A 19,529-nucleotide genomic window follows, 5' to 3' on the forward strand; every position below is an offset into this window, starting at 1 on the left:
CAGAAAGTAACTTTAATGTTGTAAGAAATGGTCTGTTACAACCCTCTGACAACACTATGGCCTCAGTCCTCAATGCAGACACAGCAAGGCACTCAAGGGACCAAGTGGGCTCCAAGGGCCTCGAGAGAAATGATGATCTGAGGGCACAGGCCTCATCTCTAGCCCATTTTGTCTCAAATCAGGTCCAGGTCTTGGAGACTATGCAGAAAAGGGCTACCTGGAAAAGGAAGGCAAGGGATAAACATATGGAATGTCAACTAGCTGGCCCGGGGGAGGACAAAGAAAACAGGCCTAAAGGGATTAAAAGAGAGGGACCTCTCTGGATGACAGAAACAGAACACAAAACACTCAAGAAACCAAAAACTGAGCAGGTATGCATCTCACTAGCTCATAACATAACTGAGGTGGAGGCTGACTTTCAGCCCCACCCAATTAAATGAGTTGTTTAAGCTGGAACTGCCGAGGGCTTGGGAACCCTCGGACAGTGAATAATTTGTGCCTTATGGTGCAAAATAAGTCCCCATCTTTTGTTTTCTTAATGGAAACAAAATGCACAAGACCAAAAGTGGAATCAATCAAGAAACTGCTGAGATATGAACACAGTTTTATAGTAAACTCAATAGGGGCCAGTGGAGGCCTTGCTTTCTTCTGGAAAGAGGGAATAGAGGCAGAAATCTTATCCTACACTCAGTCCCACATCTCCCTCCTTGTTAAGGAGGTGAAGGAAAATGTGACATGGCATCTAACTGGTTTCTATGGGAATCCAGTCACATCAAAAAGACATGAGAGTTGGCAAATCCTACAAGCCCTGACACCTACTACAGCTGCTGGTTGGTTGTGTGTGGGTGACTTTAATGAGATCCTGAATTATGGAGAAAAAAGGGGAGGGCCTCTGAGACCTTATAACCAAATGGAACTCTTTCGAGAAGCTGTGTACAAGAGTGGCCTCAGTGACATGGGCTTCTCAGGAAACAAATTCACATGGTCAAATGGCAGAATAGGAGGGGCTTTCACCAAGGAAAGACTTGATAGAGCTTTCAGTAATGCAGCATGGTCAGACCTCTTCAATGACTCAAGGGTGCACACACTCCCTGCCATGAACTCAGACCATAGTCCCATTTGGGTTACTTTTGATAAATTGCAGACCATGGACAACAGGAAACTCAAACCTTTCAGGTTTGAAGCTAGGTGGTTACTACATGAAGAGTGTGCTAAGAAGGTAGAGGAAGCTTGGCATGCACCCAGTTTAAATGGAAGCATCATGCAACGTATGTTAGAGGGCCTGAACTCTTGTAAACAAAGGCTACTAGTGTGGAGCAAGCAGGTTTTTGGCCATCAAAACAGAATGATTAAAGAACAGATGGCACTTCTCTCTTCTTTGCAAGAGAGGAGCACCGGGCAACTAAATGGGGAAATTAAACAAGTACAAAGAAAGGTGGATGGGATCCTAAATGAAGAAAACCTCAAATGGAAGCAAAGGGCCAAACAAAAATGGTTGGTGGAGGGAGATAGAAATACAAAATTCTTCCACCAAACTGCCTCTAACAGGAAGAAAACCAACACCATTAAAAAATTGGTGGATTGCAGTGGACAACTTATAACCTCAAAAGAGGGGGATCAGTACCCTACTCAATGATCATTTTTCTGAACTTTTTTCCTCATCAAATCCCAACAACCCCACAGAATGCCTCTCTTCCTTGCAGACTCGTGTGACTGACTTCCATAATGAGTTTCTCAACAAACCATATTGCAAGCAAGAGGTTGAAGAAGCCCTTTTCCATATGAATGGCCTCAGCTCCCCAGGACCAGATGGTTTTCCTGCAATTTTCTACCAAAAGAACTGGTCAATCGTGGGTCCTCAAGTGTGCAAAGCTGTTCTGGATGTTCTGAACTCAAAATGCAGTATGGAAGCAATTAACAGCACCTACATAGCACTCATCCCAAAGAAGAAGGCACCTACTAAGGTGACAGAATTCATACCTATATCCCTTTGCAATGTTACTTACAAGCTTATCTCTAAAGTTATTGCAAACAGGCTGAAAAAAGTGTTGCCTAGTATAATATCCCCCTCTCAATCTGCTTTTGTTCCTAATAGATTAATTTCTGACAACATAATTGTGGCTTTTGAGACTTTGCATACAATGAAGTGTAAAATGGCAGGCAAAGAAGGGTACATGGCTCTTAAATTAGATATGAGCAAAGCCTATGATAGGGTGGAATGGTGCTTCCTAAGAGCTGTCCTCTACAAGCTAGGCTTCAGCAAAACATGGGTAGAGTTAGTGATGAACTGTATTGAAACTGTATCATATGCCATCCTTGTAAATGGAGAACCTCAAGCTACCTTTCAACCCTCTAGAGGTATTAGACAAGGAGACCCCTTGTCACCATACCTATTTATACTGTGTGCAGAAGCTTTGAGCAATTTGATTCAAAAAGCTGAGGAAGGAAGGCTCATACATGGGGTCCCAGTTGCAAGAAGTCAAATGAGAATCTCACACCTGTTTTTTGCAGACGACAGTCTCTTGTTTTGTAAGGCAAATGCAGAGGAGTGGAGTAGGTTGATTGGTCTACTAAGGGTTTATGAAATGGCATCAGGCCAAAGACTAAACCTGGACAAGACATCAATCATTTTCAGTAAGAACACAGCAAGACCAACCCAAGACTACATTCTCTCTATTGCAGGGATGAGATCAGCCATGGCATATGAAAGGTATCTTGGCCTGCCCTCTGTAGTGGGTCGTAGCAAGATTAAGTCTTTCAATAGCATCTTGGACAGTATAAGAACAAGATTGAGTAACCAGAGAGTCAAGACACTATCTCAGGCAGGAAAGGAAGTTTACCTAAAAGCAGTTATACAAGCACTTCCAACCTACACCATGAGTGTTTTCAAGCTTCCCATCACTCTACTACAGTCTATTAATAAGGCCATTCAGAGGTTTTGGTGGGGCCAGCAAGACAAGGAACGCAAGATACACTGGATTTCTCTGGAAAAAATGGGGCAAGCAAAGTCAGCAGGAGGCATGGGATTTAGGGACCTTGAAGACTTCAACAAGGCAATGCTTTCTAAGCAATGCTGGCACCTAATTCAAGACCCTAACTCACTGGCCTCAAAAGTCCTCAAGGCCAAGTATTTCCCAACAGCAACCTTCTATACAGCTAAGGTAGGATCAAAGCCATCAATTTGTATGGAGAAGTCTTCTGGCAGCTAGGCATGTTGTAGAGGCAGGTTCAGGGTGGAGAGTAGGGACAGGAACCAACATTAAGATTTGGGAAGACAAATGGTTAGGCCATCCCAAACAAAACAAGCTCAAAAGCCCAGTTAAGATCCTAGAGGCCAAGGCTACAGTAGCAGAATTAATTGACTCAGCAACAAAAGGATGGAAGACAGACCTAGTGCAAGAAATTTTTGAGGAAGAAGAAGCCAAATTGATCCTGCAAACACCTATTAGTTCTAGAGAATCAAAGGATAAAATAATATGGCAAGGGACTAAGGAAGGTTTATTCTCTGTCAGGAGTGCGTATCATTTGGAGAAAACAAGGGTATTGCAAGAGGTAGGTCAAGCCTCAACAAGCAACAGATTCCAAGCAGTTTGGAACACCATTTGGCAGACCCATGTCACCCCGGCAGACAGAGTTTTCCTATGGAGAGCTTGCCATGAAGCTCTCCCTACTCAATCCAATCTCTTCAAAAGGAAAATAGTGAGGGACCCTCTATGCCCCATATGCCAAAGAGAGGAAGAAACTGTGATCCATGCTCTGTGGAGCTGTGAAGCAGCAGTGGATGTGTGGGGCCAATGCTCCAAGAAACTCCAGAAGTGCACTTCCTCTCAAGCTCCCATGCTGCTGTTTTTTGAAGCTGTGTCTAAGGCCTTTTCTGAAACTGAACTGCAAGAATTTATTCTAATTGCTAGGCAGCTGTGGTGGAGAAGGAACTCTTTCATTTTCAATAAGAAATTCTCTCACCCTAGTGTAATTGTTAGAGAAACCAGGATCATGATGGAAATGATGGCTGAAAGGGAGGAGACTCACCAGAGCAGCAGGAGAGACAGTCAAGTATGTACCTCAGAAGATGCATGGAATGCTCCCCCATCGACATGGTTCAAAGTTAACTGGGATGGGGCTGTGGATGAGGCTAAGGGCCAAATTAGAATAGGTGTCATCATCAGGGACTGCAATGGCCAAGTAATTGCTACCATGCGTGATAAGAAGCAGATGTTCCCTGACCCTTTGCTAGCAGAATCGTATGGAGCACTAGCAGCTGCTCAACTAGCACTGGATTTAGGACTACACAGAATTGTACTAGAGGGGGACTCATTGCAAGTGACCAAGACCTTACAAGAAGAGAGAGAAGCCTGGAGTTGTGCTAGCATGATCATGTCTGAAACTAGAACTTGTCTTAAATACTTTGCTAAGTGGGATGTTTCTCATGTTAGGAGAAATGGCAACAAAATTGCCCACTTACTTGCAAAAAATGCTTTGACCATTTTTGAACTTATTGTAACCATGGAGGACTCTCCTTCTTGGATTTATCCACTACTATAATGAAATGGCATAAGGGTATTCCCCTTTTAAAAAAAAAAGTTCCTTCAAGCATCAGGCATGTAATTTTTCCTATTGTTCCTCTATGTAATAGCTAGGCTACCAATTCCAAATTGATCTAAAAAAGATTGAACACAATCACATGGTAACCATATATTTCATCCATTAAGAAACACAAAATGTATTATATTCTTTGCATTGGAATATATCAACACTCCTTAAACTAAACTAATAATTAGTTTTTAATACCCTTTAAATGATGCAACCACCCACTCAATATAATTAAAAAAAATATTCTAATGATACTTACAAGAAAAAATACTAAAAACTCAGAATGCACCCCTCTTTAGAAGGAAATTTTATGATCTCTTGATCTTTAATCTTCGTGCATGCATTTGACCAATTGTCTCTTAAGGATTGGATCAAGCTCTAAATTACTCTATTCTAAGTTGTTGTGTAGAGCACACCATCTGTAAGAAGTATAAAAACAATGTATTAAAAATACTAAGAACTAGAAAAGAAGATGAAAGAGGTTTAGAAAGAGTTGTTTTACTCTGTATATTTCACTACTTGCTGTTTGTACAAAGCTCTGCTATTTATAGCATCTATGTGCATGTCACTACACTACAAAGAGCCTACTATACGCACTACTCAACCAACATTGCTTTTACACAGGTGACAAAAGGACATTGCATGCATACAAAAAAAAATCGCTTTATTCTTTATTGCTTTCTTTACTTTTTTTTGTTTTCATTTCCCTTTGTAAATTCTTTCATTCCCTTTGCTGACTTGCCATCCCATGTAGCAGGAAGGTGACTATGCTATTGCCTTTCCAACTCAGTGGCGTCCTTATTCTTCAACAACCCCCTGCAAGATCTAGAGTAGATATCTGCTACTCCCAAATTGATCATGCAAGAGTACTATAGACTTTGGGAATCCAAGGCTTTGGTAAGCATGTCTGCCATTTGTGAATCCCAGAGGAAAACACACGCTCCTCTAGTTTTTGGGTTCAGGAGAACGAAAGGAGAGAGAGCAGTTTCTGGGTATTACTTTTCTTGGTGAGAAGAAAAAAAATAGAGCAAGAGCTTGGGACGCTGGAAGCAAGGAGAGCTGGGACTTCAGCTGGACTTGAATGTAGGTGGAAGGCACAACTGGGACCCAAAGGGAGAAGAGAGGGCTTGGAAATGAGAGAGAAAAAAAAATCTGTTTAGAGAAAATCTGAAGAAAAAGAGGAGAACGAACGCTCTATTTTTTTCTGGGTTGACAACAGACGGAGAGACAGGTATTTATTTTTTTGATTGCAAAGAGGGATTGGGGCGGCTGGCTGGGGCGTTTAACGAGTGAGAGAAGAAAAAAAAAAGATGGGTTCATGGCAAATAGAAGGGGTTAGGTTTTCATTTTTCTGGGCGAGAAGACAAAAAAGGGAAGAAGTTTGACGTTAAGGAAGATGAAAGGTTGGGAACTTTTTCGTCTGCGACTCTTATATCTTCTCTCTACTCTGACTCTATGGTCTAGATTATTTTTCTAGTATTAATTCTTCTATTTTATTTTAGTTTGTTTTATGGACAATATTTTTGTGATTTTCAAAACTCTTGTGTTGAATATGGTTGGCTAAATTTTTATACTAAAGTTAAAGGTGAAGTTTAATGATTTAAATATTATTTTCGGATCAACGTAGAATTTATTTTGTGAGTTTGATCAATTGAAGGATTTTATTATTGGATATTTTGATTGTCTATATATTTATCTTGATTCATTGTGATTTCTGAATACAGTGTGTTGCCCAGATGACTAATACAAGAGGGGGTGAATTGAGTTGTATTTAAAAATTAACAATTATAAATAAAATACACAATATAAAATATAAATAAATATAAAACAACAATAAATATAAAGAGTAAGGGTAAGAGAGAAGCAAGCTCAGTATATTAACGAGGTTCGACCCCACTGCCTACGTCCTCGCCTCAAGCTATCCCTTAAGGATCCTCAAATTCACTATTCAACCTCCTTCAGATGGAGATAAAAACCTATTCTACTTTTGAACAACACCGCTACAAAGGAACCGTGTAGAACACCCTCTACATTTGCAATTACCTTACATGTAGTGATTCAAATATTCCCTGTGTAGAACACTTTCTACAAGCACAATGGTTGTTGCGTCTAAACTTTGACTCAAATTAATGAACCAAAAAGTTAGTGGAGTTTTACCTGCAAGTATACAGATGTTGTAATATCTTACAGGATCGAATCCACAGGGATTGACTTTTGTGATAAAGAAAATAAATTCAGACAATGAAACGAAGTTACTAAAAGAAACGTGCAATCAAATGAAGATTGATAAAATAATTGAATCAAACTAAAATGATAGAATGAATTGATATGGAGAAAGACTAAGGTTTCGAGGATCCGTCTAATAATTTATGATTTTGTTTCCGATCGATTTACTTCAATTAAACTAGAATAATGATTCCGTTTGATTGGAAGATTTAGCATTTAAGATAAAAAAAAATAATTGCTTATGATTGAGCGTGAGCGATTGATGCTTAAAACATTTACAAATCTATTTGAATACCACAGGGATTCCTCAAGCATTCACTGTATTCAAAAATCACAATGAATCAAGATGAGTATATAGATAATCAAAATATCCAATAATAAAATCCTTCAATCGATCAAGCTCGCAGAATAAATTTTACGTGGATCTGAAAATAATATTTAAATCATTAAACTTCACCTCTCACCTTAGTATTAAAATTTAACCAAACATATTTATTACAAGTATTATAAAAATCACATAAATATTATTCATTAAAAAAAACTAAAACATAAGAAAATGAAAGAAAATGAAGTCCGAAAGAGAGAGTCTCTTTCTTTTTACAACACAACGAATTTATTCCATCCAATTAAAATAACCGACACTCTCACTAAGAAACCAACTTGCTCTTCCCTCTTCAATAATAAACTCCAGCTCATGCGCCGACTCTTTCAAGAGAATAAATCCACTGACTGCCTTCTTTCACTTCCAGCACAACACAACACTTCAAACGTCCCCACCTAACTTCCTTCCATTCATAAAAAAAGAAAATGAACTGCAGAAAAATAAAATTCCTCCACTGAGTAATTCCCTTCTACGTACATTAATCCCACACCATAGACTTCCATGTCCATACTCTCTCATTGTCTCTCAACTATCAAGCAAAATAAACCTCACCTGACCGACACCTCTCTCAACCCCATTTAATCATGCACCGACCGACTCTACTCACATCCAACTCTAATTCTCTCAATATCTCTCCACGTACCCCTCTCTTCTCACAATTCCAACCACGTACATTACATCTCAACTCTCCTACATTTTTCTTTCAACTCTTCGACCCACCGACTGGTTCTCTTCTCTCCCTCTTTACTCATGACCAACACACCTCAACTCCCTTCTATCTCTTACGTAACTTGCCCCTCAAATCCTCACCTACCGATTGCTCCCCCTTTCATTTTTTACGTCCAGCAACATATATATATATATATATATATAGCTGCTTCTAGTCGTCCAAACTCCCTCCCTTTTCTCTTTTCGTCCAGCAATATATTTATATATTAAGTCGGCACCAAACTTCCCCCAACCACAATTCACTTCAGCCGACTTCTCTTGTTGAATATGGCACTCTACTTCAGCACGGTACTTCTCTTATCTCTTCTCTTCACAAGTCAAGCACGACATTTCTTTTCTTCATCCAGCAATATATTTATGGCACTCCAGCCGACTTCTCTTATTTCTTCTCTTCACCTTTTCAATTTCTGCCGTCCAGCCACACACACACACACACACACACACACACACACATATATATATATATATATATCATTAGATGGCTGCCTCAAGTTGGTGCTGCTCTTCCTCCAAGTCAAGTAATGCACGACATCTATCTACTCCACTCAAATTCCCTCTTCCTCCAATCAAATTAACCAGCCGAATTCCATCTTCAATTCACACTTGGTTGAAAACTCACGCATGTCTTCACACTTCAAACGGCTTCTCTTCCAATCCATCACATGTTCCTTACCTTAATTTAGCTGCACCAATCGATAAAAGTTAAGCCAAACAATCAGCTGCCCAATTACGTCATTCCTTCTCTTCATTCCTCTCAATTAATATGCACTTTTAGTCAAAAGTTCCAACCGGATTTCATTTAAATTTTATTTAAACTGAAAATAAGAAGAAAGAAATAACACTCAAAAATAAATTAAAAGAAAAATAGATTATCAAAAATAGACTATATATGTGAGGAAATATTGTCCCATTAAATCATAGTTATAAAATTAAACATAAACATGATATCAATCAATTAAAAATCACAACTTGTATTTATGCTTATTAACTGTTTTTCTATCTAAAACCAATAATAGTGTCATGAAGAATTTAAAATACATTGGTTTTAAATATCTAAACTATGCAATATTTCAGCTCAATCACACCCCCAACTAGCTTTTTGCTAATCCTTGAGTAAAATAGTGAAAATTAATTGAGATGAACATTGCATAAAGCTCGAAATTCAAACAAAAACAATCAAACATAATTCTGAATTCTCACAAAAAATTGATTCGTGACTACTCAACACCAGGAGTTGTATCCACAAGGAAAGTCTCAACAATTGTTCACATAGAATTGGGGCAAATGTCTTAGAACTCGGATATGTGTGTGTGGCTAAACCTTTGTATGTTCCTCACTAATAAACATGATTTATTATAGGATTTTTCAACCTTAAGATTAATCATTATTGATTCTAACTACCTCAAAGCCTAAGGGACTAGCAGTTTTCACGCCAACTCTGTTTAAAGGTTGAACATTCAACCCCCAAAGTTTTGGGTAACTGTTTTTAGCCCTTTATTCAGGAAAAATTACATGATTTTTTCTTTCTTTCTTTTTTTATTTTATTTTATTTTATTTTATTTATTTTTATAAGACTCGGTAGTCCTGCAGTTTACTTCTCCTGTTTTAAATCAATGAACATTAATGAGGAACACTACAAGTGTAAGCATGTGCAAAATGTTCTTTCAAAGCTTGCCCTTCATTCTATACAAATCAAACTAATTCTCATTTTTGTAAATATCGCATCCCGGTGTTTCAAGTCACTCCTCAACAAAATATGATGCATCATAAGCCATGTTCTATGCTTAAAGTTGAAAATAAATCTTTACAAAATAATTCTACTCAACTACTCCACCAAGATACTCAAATTTCACAAAAAATGCCAGAAGTGTGTGTTAATCATTTATGTTTCAATGCACCTCACAAATGATTTTTTTTTATTTATGTTATTTATTTTTATTTGATTGATTGATTATTATTATTATTATTATTATTATTTTTTAGGTACTAATAAATTTTCAACAGAAAACCCTCCCCCCAACTAAATGTGACATTGTCCTCAATGTTCAGCAATTGAATGTTCGATGATGTATGCTATACAGGTATGAATTGGAGCAAGATAAACACTGTAGAACATATATTGAGACAAAAATGATTAAACAAAGAGGAAAGAATTCACCTGAGATATTTGAGCACACATAAGGAGTAGATTTCTGTCAAAGTTAAAAACACAAAAAGTAAAAGAAAGAAAAAATAAAACAAACAAATACGGTATATACAATGAGGAATCAGAAACTAATTCTGATAAGTAAGATCCTCCAGAGTAGTGGACTCAACCTCTGGAGTAAAATCATCCAAAAATGATTTCAACCTTTGTCCATTAACTTTGAAAGCATTACCATTCTCTAGATTTTCTATCTCAATGGCCTCAAAAGGATAAACAGTTTTTACAACAAAGGGGCCGATCCATCTGGATCGAAGCTTGACAGGAAATAAATGGAGCCTTGAATTATACAACAAAACTTTTTGGGAAGGCTCAAAAGATTTTCGAAAAATATTTTTGTCATGAAAAATTTTCATTCTCTCATTGGCAATGCGAGAGTTTCGTAAGCTTCATTCCTGATTTCCTCTAACTCATTAAGCTGAAACTTATGAAGAGAGCAAGCTTTATCCACATCAAAATTAAATCGCTTGATTGCCCAATAAGTTTTGTGTTCCAATTCTACAGGTAAGTGACATGCCTTTCCAAAAATGAGTCGATATGGGGACATACCAATCGGGGTTTTAAAAGCAGTACGGTATGCCCAAAGTGCGTCGGTTAGTCGTAAAGACCAATCTTTGCGACTTGGGTTAACCATCTTTTCTAAAAATTTTTTGATCTCTCGATTAGATACCTCAACTTGGCCACTTGTTTGTGGATGATAAGGGGTAGTAACCTTATGAGTAATACCATATTTTCACGTTAAGGCCTTGAAAGGCTTATTACAAAAATGTTTACCCCCATCACTGATAATGGCTCGAGGTGTTCCAAACCTTGATGAAATATTTTCTTTCAAAAATTTCAGTACCACTTTGTGATCATTGTTTTTGCATGGAACAACTTCAATCCATTTGGACACATAATCCATAGCTACCAAAATGTAGAGATTGCCAAAAGAAACTAGGAAGGGTCCCATGAAGTCGATGCCCCAACAATCAAATATTTCAACAACCAAAATTGGATTTAATGGCATCATACTCCGGCGGGTAATACCTCCCAACTTTTGACAACGCTCACAAGTTTTACAAAATTCATGGGTGTCCTTGAAAATGGTAGGCCAATAGAAATCACATTACAAAATTTTAAAAGCAGTTTCTTTCCAGAAAAATGGCCACCACATGCCCCAGAGTGACAAAAAGATATCACACTTTGAAATTCGTTATTGGGAACACATCGTCTAATTATCTGATCTGGGCAATACTTGAACAGATATGGATCATCCCAAAAGAATTTTCTTACCTCCACAAAAAATTTCCTCTTATCTTGTTGAGTCCAAATGTGAGGAATTTCACCTGTAGCAAGAAAATTAGCAATGTCAGCGTACCATGGCACTTGAGATATACCAAAAAGTTGCTCATCTGGAAATGTGTCTTTAATAGGAACTGTCTCTATGGAATCTGAAAGAACAAGTCTAGACAGATGATCAGCAACAACATTCTCAACTCCTTTTTTTATCTTTGATTATCAGATCAAATTCTTGCAGCAAAAAGATCCATCTAAGCAACCTGGGCTTTGCATCTTTTTTCGCTAAAAGGTACTTTAACGCAGCATGATCAGTAAAGATGACAATTTGAGATCTGATCAAATAAGAGCAAAATTTGTCAAGTGCAAAAATTATTGCAAGTAGCTCTTTTTCAGTTGTTGAATAATTCATTTGAGCACTGTTTAAAGTTCTACTTGCATAATAAATAACACAAGGCTTTTTGTCCTTACATTGACCCAACACAGCTCCAACAACATAATCACTAGCATCACACATAATTTCAAATGGTAAATTCTAATCAGGTGATCGCATAATTGGGGCTGAGATCAACATACCTTTTAGCTTTGTAAAAGCTAACTCACAATCATCAGTCCACACAAAAGAATTTTCCTTTGACAATAAATTGCACAAAGGTCTAAACATTGTGCTGAAGCCTTTGATGAACCTCCTGTAAAAATCTGCATGACCTAGAAAAGATCTGATATCCCTGATGTTCTTTGGGATGGACAATTTAGAAATTAATTTAATTTTGGCCTTGTCCACTTCAAAACCTTGAGAAGAAACAATGTGACCAAGAACAATCCCTTTAGTGACCATAAAATGACACTTCTCCCAGTTTAAAATCAAATTCTTTTCTTTGCATCTAATCAGCACTTTTTCCAAATGAGTTAAACATTCATCAAATGAGTCACCAAAAATAGAAAAAAAATCCATGAATATTTCAACGAAACGCTCTACCATGTCATTGAATATGCTCATCATGCATCGTTGAAAAGTAGCAGGAGCATTACAAAGTCCGAATGGCATCCTTCGATATGCAAAGGTACCAAATGGACATGTAAAAGTGGTCTTTTCTTGATCTTCAGGAGCAATCTCAATTTGGTTATATCCAGAATAACCATCTAGGAAGCAATAGAACTTATGGCCCGCTACACGTTCAATGATTTGATCCATGAATGGTAGGGAAAAATGATCCTTTCTGGTGACAGAATTTTGTTTTCTGTAGTCAATGGACATACGCCAACCAGTAGTAACTCTAGTTGGGATCAATTCATTATCAGCATTCTTAACTACAGTCACACCAGATTTCTTGGGTACCACCTGCGTAGGACTAACCCATTTGCTGTCAGAAATAGGGTAAATGATGTAACAGCCCGCTAGAAATTCAATTGTGAAATTTCTATTAACTTTAGGAACCTCGTGAAGACCCCATAATTTTTCACGAATCCATTAATCGTATAGGTTTTTGTCTAAACTACATAGTTAGTGTTATTATTTACTATGGTATCAGAAGTGTGTTTTTGATTATTGGAGATAGTTAGAAGTGTCAAAATGTATTATGGTTTGTTCCATTAGACTCGGAGGGTTATTTAAGGTCTTATGGCTCAATAATATTTTTTCATATTTTCGGACAAAACGTCTGTTAAAAACTGTAGATATTATTGGATAAAAATATCTTAAACTAATTTTGTGGATATTATTAGATAAAAATATTTTAAGCTAATTTCGTGGATATTATTGGGTAAAAATATCTTGAATTGATTTTTGTAGATATTATTAGGTAAGAGAGTCCTACACTCCATTCTCACTCCGGGTAAGAGAGTCCTACACTTAACTCTCACTTTAGGTAAGAGAGTCCTACACTTAACTCTCACTCCAACCTCATCTCTTCCACATCTCATTCTTAAGTATCTCCAGCCACCTCTCCCCACGAAATTATTTTCATTTATACTTTCAATTAAAAGAATATCAAACACTCTCTCTCGGACAGCTTTTAGGAGTTCTTTTGCATGCCCATTTCGAAGCTTTTGTAAGTGTTTTATCATAAAGTCTCCTTCATATAAGTTGTTCCCTTTTGAGTTTAGTTTACATGGATATCTTATTTGTCCCATTTGAAGATCATTGGGTTAGTCAAATATTATATAAACTATAGAAAGGTCATTCTGGAAGATAAACTGGAGAATATGTTATAGCTTGGAGTTTTTGACCAAGCTAATGGATAGATATTGATCCAAAATTTTTATGGAGTATTGTTAACATGTATATGTGACTATTGGTTGAGGATTTTGGCATGATTAAAGGTTTTGATGAAAGATTTTCTTAGATTTAAAAACTTAGAAACTGGAAGAAGAAAAACAGTTCCTGTTTTGAGAAAGTTTAACTCTTTGGTGGTCTAAACCTATTCCAATGATTTTGATAATTTTATTGGAGGATCGTAAGCATCTTATATACATGTTATATTACTATTTTGAAGATATTTGATGTTAGTTTCAAAGATATGAAATTTTATGCAAAGAGATATTCAGATAAGCCAAAGTGTGGATATTCTTGGCTAAATTTATGTTTTGGTTAATTTCTAACCATGTGATCTTGAATTAGAAGCTTATATATGTTTTAGGACATATTTTTAAACCATGTGATGGTTTGGTTTGAAGATCATATATTTATAAGTCATAGATCAAGAGATTTATCAAAACTAGTTGAGGAAAAGTTTCTGCTTTTGGACTAAGTGTAAAACCAAAAACTCCAAATGTTATTTTGTGATTTTGGTGACTTTAGTTTGATGATTTAAAGCATGGTTGATGTTAAGATGATATTATGAATATGTTAGAAGTAAGATTTGATTTTTGAAATTCTTGGAGATGTTTTGATTTAAAGTCAAAACTTGTGATTCAAGTGCTTGGATCTTTTTACAAAAAAAGTTTGGTGTTGATTATTAGCTTTTTCTAAATGGATGTTTTAAGTATGGTTTTGAACTTAGGATTGGAAGATGTTTGTTACAAAATTTTGGTTTAAGTACGAGTTTTGAAGTTGGAAGGAATTGCAACAAAAATCAAGGGAAATGGCCTATGGATGTTTCGGCCATAGTATGTTTTCCATAGTTGTGTTTTGTTTTAAATTTTTCTAAGTTGATATTTAAGTTTAGGACAAAATTTACATGAGAAATGTAAATTTTGGAAACTTTTGGAGTTAGTATGCAAAATCCTTAAGTTATAGGTAAAACGGTCATTTTCCCACATGTAGAGAGTAAAATGAAAATTTTACTATTTAAGTTAGTATTTTTCATATTTCAAATTATTAGTGATTTAGTTCTAACTTTTAGAATCACTAATTACAGTTACTCGTGATCGCACTAGAAGTTTTATAAGAAACGCAGAGATCGAGGTAAGTTAGCTTTTAACTTACTAGCAGTTTACTGTGTATGTGTGCTAAGTAAAAGAATTACAATGTATGTATGTATGTTATCATATATGTCATGCCATGCCAAGTTATCACGTAATTGTCTATTATATAGAATTTATTCTGTCATCAATTTTTATCTGTTACATAATATATTCTGTCATGTATTACTGTACATTACAAATATGTCATGTTAAATATGTTGTCTATTATATGTTATGCCATGTTACGAAATGTTTCTATCTCAAGTTGGTCATGTATTTTAAGTTATGTTTAAATCACGTTATGTTATGTCAGGGCTCCAGTCCTTTCATATTCCAGTCACGTTTCATCTTGAGTACATTCAGTTTGTGTAGAATACATGGGGCCACAACAACTGTGGAGTATGTATTTAACTGCATTGTGATGTGTAGAATACATGGGGCCACAACAACTGTGGAGTATGTATTTTTCATGTTAAGTCAAGTTTGCGTAGAATACATGGGGCCACAACAACTGTGGAGTATGTATTTACACGTAGAATACATAGGGCCACAACAACTGTAGAGTATGTATTTTCATGTTAATTCAAGTTTCAAAGTAAGTTCATGCTAAGTCAAGTTTCAGATCAAGTTCATGTCAAGTCAAGTTCAGTTCATGTTTCAATTTAAGTTATGTCAATTATGCTATGTTGTACTCCAAGTTATGCTTTAATTACTTATGAATTTGATTATGCATTTATGCTTTTACTGTCATCCATGCATCATTAGCTTGTGTGGAAGTTTTTTTGTTAACTTATTGAGATTTGTAATCAAATCTCACTTTGGTAGTCCCAACTACCATTCCTCCCGAATGGTAGATCTTGTTACAGGACCTGAAGGAGAATCAGGAGCTGATCAACTAGACACAGTTGACTAAGTGATGGTGCGACATAAATGTTAATATAGTAATTAACGTAAATTACTACTTGTATGATTGTGTTGCATCTCTAGTACTTTTTAGATCATAACCATTTTGGACTAGTGTTGTGATCTTAGTTGTTCAATAGATTTTTATGTATGAAGTATGTTTTAAGCATTTGGGATATTTTCAATTTGGTGCATAGTATTGCTAAAGAAAAAATTTATCCACTGCGAATATTGCATATTGCTAGCTGCATGTTAGGAATATTGCATCTTATATGTCATGAACGGGGGCAGGTAACCTTGTGTTGCATGTCTCGACGCTTCAAATGTCCGTCCGATCCCAAACAGAATTTGGGGGTGTCACAAATGATCCCTACATCCAGAAGTTTTAACACCTCTGCTCTGACAACCTCTTTCATGTTGGGGTTCAGTCTACGCTGCATTTCTCTAGAGGGTTTAGAATTGTCCTCTAGATAAATCCTGTGGGTACAAATCAAAGGACTGATACCTTTGATATCAGCTATGGTCCATCCTATTGCCTCTTTGTGTTCAATGAGAAGACCAATCAATTTTCTCTTCTGAATTTCATCCAGTCTTGATGAAATGACCACTGGTAATGTCTCTGCTTGGCCTAAAAATGCATATTTAAGATCAGCAGATAGAGGTTTCAAGTCGAGTTTTGGTGTTTGCACACTTGAGGGGAGAGACGCGACATCATGATGTGGTAATTCCTCAAAACGTGTTCTCTATTTATCAGTGTCCATTAAAGGAGTAGATTCTAGCAAAAAATTCATAGATGCAAGCACAGAATCATCATCAAAATTTATACCATGAACCAAACAAGCCTCAAGTGGGTCAGAAAAACTTGACAAATCAAATTTATTTTGAACAAGAGTTTGGATCAGATTTACTTCATGTACATCATCATCATCACCAGGTTGTTTACAAATATTGAAAATATTCAACTCCAAAGTCATGTTGCCAAAAGATATTATCATCACACAACTCCTACAATTTATTAAAGCATTTGAGGTCTCAAGGAATGGCCTACCCAAAATGATAGAAATTTGAGTGCAAATATCAAAAACAGGTTCTGTGTCCAAAACAATGAAATCCACTGGGAAATAAAATTTGCCTACTTGAACTAGCACATCCTCAACTATCCCTCTCGGTATTTTAATTAAACGGTCAGCAAGTTGGAGTGTTACCTTGGTGGGTTTAAGTTCACCAAGACCTAACTGCTCATATACCGAGTAGGGTAGGAGGTTAACACTAGCTCCAAGGTCAAGTAAAGTTTTTTCAATTTTAAAATTTCCAATCACGCAGGAAATTGTTGGACAACCCGGGTCTTTGTACTTAGGAAGAGAATTGTTCTGGAGGATGGTGCTTACCTGCTTAGTGAGAAAAGCCTTCTTCTGCACCTTCATCGTACGCTTCACTGTGCATAAATCTTTCAAAAACTTAGCATACGATGGAATTTGTTTGATTGCATCCAACAAAGGAATGTTGATTTTTACCTATTTGAAAATTTCAAGAATATCAGCATTTTGAACCAACTTGTGAGAATGTTGCAATATTTGGGGAAATGAAGCAGGTATTGGGGCTTTCACAGGCATATCTAATTCAACCTTCTCAAGTTCACCATCACTCTTGGAATTTAAAGAGTTGTTGGTCTCATCAACTTTCGTTGTTGAAATATTCTTATCAATTATTTTTCCACTGCGTAAAGTGGTGATGGACTTGGTATGTTCAAATTTTGAATCAGAGGGATTTGAATTTCTTACCTCAAATTTACCTTTGGGATTCGGCTGAGCTTGAGTAGGAAACTTACCCTTCTCTTGAGCATGCAATGCAGAGGTCAAGTCGCTAATAGAACTTCTCATCTCAGTAATGGCCTGCATTGTCTGAGTGTTGATATTTGCTTGTCCCTGCATAAAAAGCCTGTAATGTTTCCTCAAGGGTTTTCTTATGTGGAGGCACATAAGGACTAGAAGAAGATGGCCCTTGAGGATTTTGATTTGAATTGGACTCATTCCTCTAACTAAAATTGGGGTGATTTCTCCATCCAGGATTATATGTTTCCAAATAAGGAGAAGAAAATGGTCTCCTATAGGAATTCATGACATTTGCTTGTTCGTGCAACACCTCTTTAAAAGCAGGGATTGTTGGACAATCCTGAGTTAGGTGTCCACTAATCTCACAAATGCCACAATTTTCTTCTTCTTTTTCACTGGCCTTAACCGGATTTACCTTCCTAACCTCCATGGCTTCGACTTTTCTTGTCAGACTTGCTATCCTAGCATTCACATCATCATTTCCTTTAAGAACATACATACCTTCTTGAGACATGGCACCGAGTTTGGGCTTATTTGACTGATCAGAATGATCTGTGTTATCCTAAGATTGCGCATTTTAAGCTAACTGGTCAAAATAGTCCCAAGCGTCATTAGGATCTTTATTTAGAAAATCACCATTACACATCATTTCTACAAACTGACGCATTTGAGATGTTAAATCTTCATAGAAGAAACTAATGGTGCGCCAAGTCTCGTAGCCATGATGTGGGCAAGTTAGCAACAATTCTTTAAAACGTTTCCAACACTGAAAAAATGTTTCATTTTCCTTTTGAGAAAAATTCATAATATTTCTGTGAAGAGTGTTAGTCCTATGAGTAGGAAAATTTTTTTTTAGAAATTCTCTTTGCATTTCTTGCCATGTGCCAATAGATCTTGGTCTCAAGGAGTTCAACCAATTTTTAGCTTTTTCTTTCAAAGAGAATGGAAACAACTTTAATCTAACAACATCATCATTGATAGTTTTGATCCCCGGCAATGGCGCCAAAAACTTGTTGTGTCTAAACTTTGACTCAAATTAATGAACCAAAAAGTTAGTGCAGTTTTACCTGCAAGTATACAGGTGTTGTAGTATCTTACAGGATCGAATCCACAGGGATTGACTTTTGTGATAAAGAAAATAAATTCAGACAATGAAACGAAGTTACTAAAAGAAACGTGCAATCAAATGAAAATTGATAAAATAATTGAATCAAACTAAAATGATAGAATGAATTGATATGGAGAAAGACTAAGGTTTTGAGGATCCGTCTAATAATTTATGATTTTGTTTCCGATCACTTCAATTAAACTAGAATAATGATTCCGTTTAATTGGAAGATTTAACATTTAAGATCAAGAAAAATAATTGCTTATGATTGAGCGTGAACGATTGATGATTAAAACATTTACAAATCTATTTGAATACCACAGGGATTCCTCAAGCATTCACTGTATTCGGAAATCACAATGAATCAAGATGAGTATATAGATAATCAAAATATCTAATAATAAAATCCTTCAATCGATCAAGCTCGCAGAATAAATTTTACGTGGATCTGAAAATAATATTTAAATCATTAAACTTTACCTCTCACCTTAGTATTAAAATTTAACCAAACATATTTATTACAAGTCTTATAAAAATCACATAAATATTATTCATTAAAAAAAACTAAAACATAAGAAATATCAAGAAATAACTATACGCAAGTAAGAATAAAAAGAAAATGAAGTCCGAAAGAGAGAGTCTCTTTCTTTTTACAACACAACGAATTTATTCCATCCAATAAAAATAACCGACACTCTCACTAAGAAACTGACTTGCTCTTCCCTCTTCAATAATAAACTCCAGCTCATGCACCAACTCTTTCAAGAGAATAAACCCACCGACTGCCTTCTTTCACTTCCAGCACAACACAACACTTCAAACGTCCCCACCTAACTTCCTTCCATTCATAAAAAAAGAAAATGAACTGCAGAA

At 36.3% G+C, this 19,529-nt stretch overlaps 1 protein-coding gene and 1 non-coding gene across 2 annotated transcripts; both read left to right on the forward strand.

The window, feature by feature from the left end:
- Nucleotides 1-56: 56 nt before the first annotated feature.
- Nucleotides 57-4,542, forward strand: LOC122289300. The gene is made up of 4 exons (XM_043096286.1): nucleotides 57-371; nucleotides 518-1,268; nucleotides 1,684-3,161; nucleotides 3,610-4,542. Exons 1-4 carry the CDS (start codon nucleotides 57-59, stop codon nucleotides 4,540-4,542), a joined length of 3,477 nt encoding a protein of 1,158 aa, XP_042952220.1.
- Nucleotides 4,543-18,264: 13,722 nt separating this feature from the next.
- LOC122290619 lies at nucleotides 18,265-18,368 on the forward strand. Its single transcript, XR_006236481.1, has one exon. It is a non-coding gene; the product is annotated as a small nucleolar RNA R71 (small nucleolar RNA).
- Nucleotides 18,369-19,529: the final 1,161 nt, after the last annotated feature.

Source organism: Carya illinoinensis, chromosome 12 (assembly GCF_018687715.1).
Source record: "Carya illinoinensis cultivar Pawnee chromosome 12, C.illinoinensisPawnee_v1, whole genome shotgun sequence".
Classification (NCBI taxonomy): Eukaryota; Viridiplantae; Streptophyta; class Magnoliopsida; order Fagales; family Juglandaceae; genus Carya; species Carya illinoinensis.

Bases quoted from the DNA above. Each gene is read 5' to 3' on its own strand.
- LOC122289300 (XM_043096286.1), top strand. From the start codon at position 57: ATGGCCTCAGTCCTCAATGCAGACACAGCAAGGCACTCAAGGGACCAA. The intron at 372-517 runs GTATGCATCTCA...GTGCAAAATAAG, and splicing joins AGAAACCAAAAACTGAGCAG to TCCCCATCTTTTGTTTTCTT. The intron at 1,269-1,683 runs GTATGTTAGAGG...ACAACCCCACAG, and splicing joins AAATGGAAGCATCATGCAAC to AATGCCTCTCTTCCTTGCAG.